Source organism: Mchenga conophoros, linkage group LG3 (assembly GCF_057382185.1).
Source record: "Mchenga conophoros isolate Kocher_MC1m ecotype Shallow Benthic linkage group LG3, M_conophoros_male_GT1.1, whole genome shotgun sequence".
NCBI classification, from domain to species: domain Eukaryota; kingdom Metazoa; phylum Chordata; class Actinopteri; order Cichliformes; family Cichlidae; genus Mchenga; species Mchenga conophoros.
The window spans coordinates 84,687,676-84,695,282 of NC_140528.1; the positions used below are offsets into that span (position 1 = coordinate 84,687,676).

The 7,607-nt window shown below is 41.2% G+C and overlaps 1 protein-coding gene across 1 annotated transcript; it reads left to right on the forward strand.

Annotated features, from left to right (window-relative positions):
• Positions 1-4,233: 4,233 nt before the first annotated feature.
• LOC146581207 (uncharacterized) lies at positions 4,234-7,138 on the forward strand. The gene is made up of 6 exons (XM_085267568.1): positions 4,234-4,760; positions 4,877-4,948; positions 5,049-5,167; positions 5,271-5,331; positions 5,448-5,542; positions 5,653-7,138. Exons 1-6 carry the CDS (start codon positions 4,725-4,727, stop codon positions 7,115-7,117), a joined length of 1,848 nt encoding a protein of 615 aa, XP_085123694.1. The 5' UTR covers positions 4,234-4,724; the 3' UTR covers positions 7,118-7,138.
• The last annotated feature ends 469 nt before the right edge of the window (positions 7,139-7,607 follow it).

The window sequence follows — 7,607 nt, forward strand, 5'->3', positions numbered from 1 at the left end:
GAGCATTGTCCATAACCGTGATTGAGCTGTCTGTGGGGCATTATGCATCTGTGGCGCAGATAATAAAACATTAAAACATAACTCCGACATTAAAACACAATACAGTGAAGTTAGTAACTATGTTAGTGTCATGGGCCCTAGGGGCACAGTTCTCACATTTAGAGGGAGACTGGCAGGAATCTTAGGATTCAAATCAGAAGACCCGTTTGTACTTCATTATAAAAACACATACGCACCACATCCTGCAGACGTATACGGCGGAAAATAGAACATTTTTATTTATGCAGATATCGTTGATTACCAGCTTGTGGGTGACGCCCATGCGCAGCTATTAAGAGCAATAAATATAACAGACGATGACCGTCGGGGAGCCATTCTTCAATTTGACAGCCCACACTGCACACAGGTCTCGAAATCCTTAATCCATGACATAGAAATTGATTTGAAAGACGACCAAAATCAACACATACCCTTTTTATACGGGAAGGTGTTTGTCAAGGTCAACTTCCGACCCATAAGACACCATTTTTAAAAAAATAAGGATGTCTGTCTACAACACAGATGAAGCAAAATATGTAAGATTATTTAAATCAGGCTGGTGGAGAATTGAATGGTTATATTGGGACCAGCACGCAATGTGGCGCAGGTCTGGGAGGTTTGTTCAGCAGCCTGTTTAGAATTGCTGTACCGTTGTTTAAAAAAGGAGTCAGCATAGTCAAACCCCACCTAAAAACAGCAGCATCAGGCATAGTGTCTGATGTGATATCCAACATAACCAAGCCAACATCTACTGAGCAGGATGGCAACAGCTTGTATGTGTATACACCCAAACCTTCTAAGACCCCTCCCACTGCACGCATGCGTGATACGCCGCCGCCTAAAAAGCGTAAAACGACAAAACCTGCCAGGAAAGCCACCAAACGGAGACAACCACGCGGAGTGAAAAGACCCAGAACCAGTCGTTCAAAAACTACAGCATGTGACATCTTCTAAATGGCTCTGTTACACAACCAATCAGAGAATGTCTAAAAACAGAGCTCGATCTTTTTACTGTCCCATACACACAAACGTCCATAGAGAAAACGACCTTTATTGAAATTCCACCAGTTTCTGCAATCACAGACGGAGGTCCAATCGAGTTTAAATCTCATCGTCCGGAGAGGATTACCTGGATCTAAACGATTCCTATATCTACACACGAGTAAGAATCACAGGTGCTGACGGCACAAACTCAGGCAGGGATGATTATGTAACGGAGCGGAAAGGCTGATTTTATTTCCACAGTGTTTTGTGTTTTTTTTTTTTTTTTAAAGGAAGGAAACCTTCCTCAAAACGGGCAGAGCAGTGGAGCCGCCAAGGGAAAGCACACAATTTAAACTGTAAGATTAAAAATATAATTTATTATATTTAAATAGTTAAAAATGTAAAATGAATTAAAACAACCTTGGCCAAGGGGTAACACAGTAAAAATCAATAAAGCATAACATTAAAAGTCCTGTGGCCTGCGCCACGACCTAAAAGTCCCAGGGAGCTAAGAAATCCAGCAGGTGGTATAACCAAAGGAACCAGCGGAGTCCTCGCCTCCCTCTCGCACTCACGCCCCGATATGCCCGGGTGGGCAGAGCTCTCAACTCCGCCCGCCGCTTCTTTAAAACTGGAAATCGGCACAGCCGTCTCGTGGCTTCCGCTGGTGCTCTCTGCGCGCTGGTGCTCTCTGCGCGCTGGTGCCTCTGCGCGCTGGTGCCTGCATTAGCCAACTCTAGCCGCCTTAGAAGAAGGGAAAACCCGGCGGCGTCTCGCCGCCCTATCGATGTTTCTGTTCCGGTTGCCACCGCTTTCCTGTGGCACACCAACCGGCACCAGCCCGTCAGGGCTTGTGGCACCGCCACCGCCTGATACCGTTCACTCTCTCAGTCCTCACTCCACCATCAATCTCCTCTCTCTCGTCTCCCATCACTCTTATTGGCCTCCGGGACCTCACAGGTGTGTCGGGTTCATAATCAAGGAGGGGCGGAGACTTTCCAGGACAAGTCACCGATGAATACCATAAAACATGCAATAAAACCAAGAATAGAACACTATACAATATTAAAATATTAAAGAAAGTAAAAACAAAACCAAACATGCACAATAAAAATATCTTAGGTAACTTGTCCCTCTCCACCCCGTGACACAAACGTGGGACTTGTTAATTATCCAGGTTGCACCTTATTTAGTCAGGTAGATGTAAATTTGGGGGATCGCTTGATTAGCCAATCATCCAACACGTATCCATACAGAGGCATAATAGAATGTCTTATCAATTATAATAAGGAGACTTTAGACACACAGTTCAGCAGCGCTTTATTCTGTACAGACACAGCCTCGCACATGAATGATACATGTATAGAAGGGGAGAGCCAGGGTCTGGTGACCAGAGGTACTTATACAGCGAATAGCAGTATTGTTGAATTGATTGCTCCAGTACACGCAGACCTGTTTTTTCAAGAAAAATTATTACTTAATGGAATCGATCTGTCGCTGAAATTTGTGCGCTCTAAAGACGAATTTGCTCTCATGACTGGAGCTAACACCGCGTATAAAGTTAAAATCGTCTCTGCCAGCTTATTTGTGAAAAGAATCAGTGTCTCACCAAGTGTCAGGCTGGCACACGGCAAGGCGCTGCATCATGCAAATGCAAAATATGCTGTAGGCAGAGTTTCTTTAAAGACCTTCTCCACACCTGCTGGGGCAAGAATATCAACTAATTTATTTATGGGCAGGTTGCCTAAATTTGTCATCATCGCCTTCGTGGATAACGAAGCTTATCCTGGTTCTTTTACACGTAATCCATTTAATTTTAAAACTGATGAAGGACATTCAGGGAACGTATCATTAGTTCAAACAGGGAGCGTGAGGCTGGAAACCCGTTTCAGAAATCCGCTACCCCGAACAATGAACCTGGTGTGTTACTCTGTATTTGATTCAGTCATCCAAATATCTAATGAGACAAGTGCTGCTGGACGACTACTAAACATTCAAAATGAATACAATAGAACTAACCAGCATTGTTAAAAGGATTAGTAACAGGGCTCATCTTCTAGGCGTCTTAGCATGTGACCAGCTGCCAACAAAGCCCATCAGATATCCATGCATGGGCATTGTGAATACAGATCCATCAGACTTACCTGGGAAGCACTGGTTGGCGTTCAATATCACAAAAGACAAGCAAGGGTACTTTTTTGACAGCTTCGGTAACTCACCTGATAAGTTTTCACCCGAGATAAAACTTTTTCTTTTAAAAACACCGCTCGGATATTGTATTCTGGGAGACAGGTTCAGAAGGACTTTTCGGTAACCTGCGGACAACACTGTGTGTTTTTTCTATATCATGTCCAAAAAGGAGCGTCTTATTCAAGACTAATTAATATGTACAGTGATAACCTTGTTTGTAACGATGCAATGGTTTGTCATTTTGTTAACAAAACAAGACCTGTTTCTGCATGTTTTGAAAATAACTTTGATTGTGTGCAGCGCGGATACTGATTCAAGTAACAAATAATAAAAGATAACAGAAGAGAATATCGTTTCATCTGGTATTTATTTTCACCTAATTGCTAAAAACATTATTTAGTAATAATAAAATCTTTAAACATCAGCATAGAGTTCAAAAAGTAGTAAAAAGGGGAAAACTGTCATCTGTTTAACTAAACAATATAGACATAAATAAGGAAAAACACATAAGTAGTAGTGTATAAAAAGGGAAACAAATGCGAGGGTAAATGATCTTTTTTTCAAGAATAAGAAAAACAAACATAATTTTAAAATTCATTAAAAATCGATCCACCCGCTTCTACTCTGCCTTGATTTTTTATGTGTAGTAAATAAGCTTTGATCGCTCAGTGACCGCTTCTTGTGCAAACCATTTGTTTCCACACTCGGGTCGCCAGTGTCGCCTTTATATTGGCTAATAGTCCTCCTCACCTCAGCATTAGGAAAAGCAGACAGAGACTTTCTCCCTCACTATGTGTTAATAGACCTCTCTGCATTGAATCACACTTGTTATTAATCTCTGTCTCTCTTCCACAGCATGCCTCTTGTCCCATCTTCGTTCTCTCACCCCAACCACTCCTGGCAGATGGCCGCCCCTCACTGAGCCTGTTACTGCCGGCGCTTCCTCCCTGTTAAAAGGGAGTTTTTTTCCACTGTCGCCAAAGTGCTTGCTCATAGGGGGTCATATGATTGTTGGGTTTTTCTCCTTGTGTATATTATTTTAGAGTCTACCTTACAAAGTAAAGCACCTTGAGCCGACTGTTGTTGTGATTTGGTGCTGTATCAATAAAACTGAAGTGAATTGAAATAACATAAAAGGACATAATGCTGCAGGTTGGCTTTCTTTCTTTTCTGATTCACCAGTTTGTATGCATCTTTTCACAGGAGTGACCTAAGGACGGCTGTAGCCTACCCTTATTTACTTATATAATGAACAACATATAGTGTAATGTAGTGTAAAATAGAGTGTTTTCTTTTAATTTAATGACATAAAGCAGGGATCAAATGTTTCCATGGTGACTGTTTTAGAATTGTGTATTTTTAAATCTGCATCAGACTTGAAAAAGAGCTCATCTGTGCAAGAAAAACCATCAAGTCAGGAGTATTTTCATATCTACATTTGATCTTACACAAGTTTTGAAGAGTTTTGGAAAGTTTCTCTTCCCCAACTGTGATAGAACAGCAGCGTTTTAATGGAAGCCAGTAAAGGGATCTACAAACCCATCAGGGTATGTGACACTTTTTGTTTTTACTGCATTTTTGAAGAATTTGATGTAGTTTTAAAAAGCTGACAAACTGAGAATCAATTTAAGTTACAATGAGTAATTTCTTATTTCTTTGACAGGTGCTGTTCAACACACCCATATATAACACAGCTGTGGAGATCTGCTGGTATCTACCAGGTTACAGGGCTCAGGTAAGACCCAGATCCATCCAAACCAAAACTGAGATAAAATGTCAGGTGATTTCTGAAGACCTGGGACTGATGCTGATTAAATGTCTCCTTTTATTTTTAGATTGCAATGATGATGGAATTCCTCAGACTTCAGAAGGAAAACCAAATACCATCAAGCCTCACTGCAGAAGATATGGGAGATCTTTTGGTGGAGAGGAGCAAAGAGACAGTCAGAGAGCAGTGAGTTACTGTGACACCTACAGACCATCCACCTCACACCTGAAACTGTTTGTGCTGAAGTGTAAATGCTGAGAGAAAACCTCTCTTTTGTTTTCTTTTGAAGACTTTGGGAGTTTGAATTGGAGGGTTTGGAAGAAACAGAAGCCAAACCTCTTCTGAAACTGGTAAGACTAGAAAACTCACAAGAGTTTTAGTCATTTGGAGATCTTTTTTTTTTTTTTTTACTACAATCACATAACCTCTCAACAAAACTGCAATGTAAACATGCTTTCTGTTTCAGGTGTGGGCAGTGAACACAATAAATAAAATGAGGGACATCGAGTTTCAAGCCCGGATGCTGCTGGAATTTCCAGAGGCCATACCTCCTAAATTTCAGTGAGTCACCTCTGACATAAAATCATTAACAGTCCAGCTACAGTATTTCAAAATTTCTGTTATTTTTTTAAATAGGTGTAAAAGATCATTCTTATAACTTTATTCTGCAGAACACCTAAGCTCCTCAGCAATGTCAGGAAGTACATTGACCTCCTTAAAGAGAGGCAGCAGGACGCACAAACCTCCAAACTGTTCACTGCAACAGACGTGGTGATAGAGGTGGTTCCCCGTGTCCTGCATGGCTTCTGGAAGCTTCCTTCTTACCCCCTACTGAACATGTCCTCCCAAAAATTGAGCATCCTCTCCACCAGTGTGACAAAGGCCACTTTGGATCGAGTGTCCAAATCTCTCCTAACAACGGAAAACCAGGCCATCTTCTCAAGGTCCATCAGAGATGACATGGTGCAAAGTATCCTGTCTGAAGTCAGAGAGAAATATTCAGAAAAGATTCTGCTGAGCCACATTGCAAACTTTGCACCAGGACTACTCAGGGCAATTTCTGATGTAGCAAAGACGAGCATATGCCAGATCTTCCAGCCCCCTTGTGAAAGTCCAGTAGTGTCTGATGTTCTTCCAACTAAAGAACCTCATCCTGAAGGTCTGCTGAAGTCAGATGTTCTTCCCACTTCCCAACCTCCAGTTGAAAGTTCACGAATTGCTGATATTTTTTCCACTCACGAACCTCCTTCCAAAAGTTCAACAAAGGCTGATGTTCTTCCAGCTAAAGAACCTGCTCATGAAAATCTGCTGAAGTCAGATGTTGTTCCTACTAAAGAACCAAAAGGACCTGATCGTGAACGTGTTCTGAAGTCAGATGTTCTTCCTACTTCCGAACCTCTTTTTGAAAGTTCCACAAAGGCCAATGTTCTTCCAGCTAAAGAACCTGCTCATGAAAATCTGCTGAAGTCAGATGTTGTTCCTACTAAAGAACCACAAGAACCTGCTTGTGAAAGTGTTCTGAAGTCAGGTGTTCTTCCTACTAAAGAACCACACGAACCTGCTCCTGAACGTGTTCTAAAGTCAGATGTTCTTCTTACTTCCGAACCTCCTTTTGAAAGTTCAACAAAGGCTGATGTTCTTCCGACTAAAGAGCCTGCTTGTAAAAATCTGCTGAAGCCAGATGTTGTTCCTCCTAAAGAACCTCAAGAACCTGCTTGGGAAAGTGTTCTGAAGTCAGATGTTCTTCCTACTTCCGAACCTCTTTTTGAAAGTTCAACAATGGCTGATATTCTTCCCACTGGAGAACCCGCTCGTGGAAGTCTGCCAAAGTCAGATGTTCCAGATGTTCATCCTACTAAAGAACCTCTTTTTGAAAGTTCATCAAAGGCTGATGTTCTTCCTACTAAAGAGCCTGCTTCTGAAAGTCTGGCAACGTCCGATGATCTTCCTAGTGAGGAACTCCCTTCTGTATGTCTATCCATGTCTGAGCCAGTTGTCTCTTTTACTAATAATTCAGAGAAGTCTGACAACATTAAAATCAAGGAGAAAAAGGAGAAAAAGAAGAAAAAAAAGGGCTTCTGCCAAAAATTCAGAGCCCTGTTCTGTTGTTGCTTCAGACCCCAAGAAACTGACTGATTTTGAGAATCCAATCTGTTTGTTCCAACTCTACAAAATCAAATAAAACGATTAATCAATATTTTTTCCATGAGTCTGCATCTATGATTAAAGAATATTTTTCCTTCAGATGTTTATAAGGGTTCTCAAAATACCTCCACAAGTCGAACAATTGTTAACATATTAGTGTTGTTATCTTTAAGAGAATCTGAACTTATTCTTACTCTTAACATATCAACAGCAGTAACTGAAACCTGGAAATGAAAAAAAAGTTACCAACAATTATTAACATTGCTTCACATCTTTGTTTAGTAATGGCCCAGATACACATTGGCACATAGCAGGACCTCAGTGTTTATGAGTATTCTTCCAGACTTAGGAATATTAATAAAAGGAGCATCTACATGCCACAAAGCTGATGAGAACCACACATGTCTTCCAACATCCTCAGATTTGTGTTTTACAATTAAGAGGAACTTTGCATAAGGTTTGCCATATGCTCAAATCCTCA

Bases quoted from the DNA above. Each gene is read 5' to 3' on its own strand.
- LOC146581207 (XM_085267568.1), top strand. From the start codon at position 4,725: ATGGAAGCCAGTAAAGGGATCTACAAACCCATCAGG. The intron at 4,761-4,876 runs GTATGTGACACT...TTTCTTTGACAG, and splicing joins GGATCTACAAACCCATCAGG to GTGCTGTTCAACACACCCAT. The intron at 5,332-5,447 runs GTAAGACTAGAA...TTTCTGTTTCAG, and splicing joins CCAAACCTCTTCTGAAACTG to GTGTGGGCAGTGAACACAAT.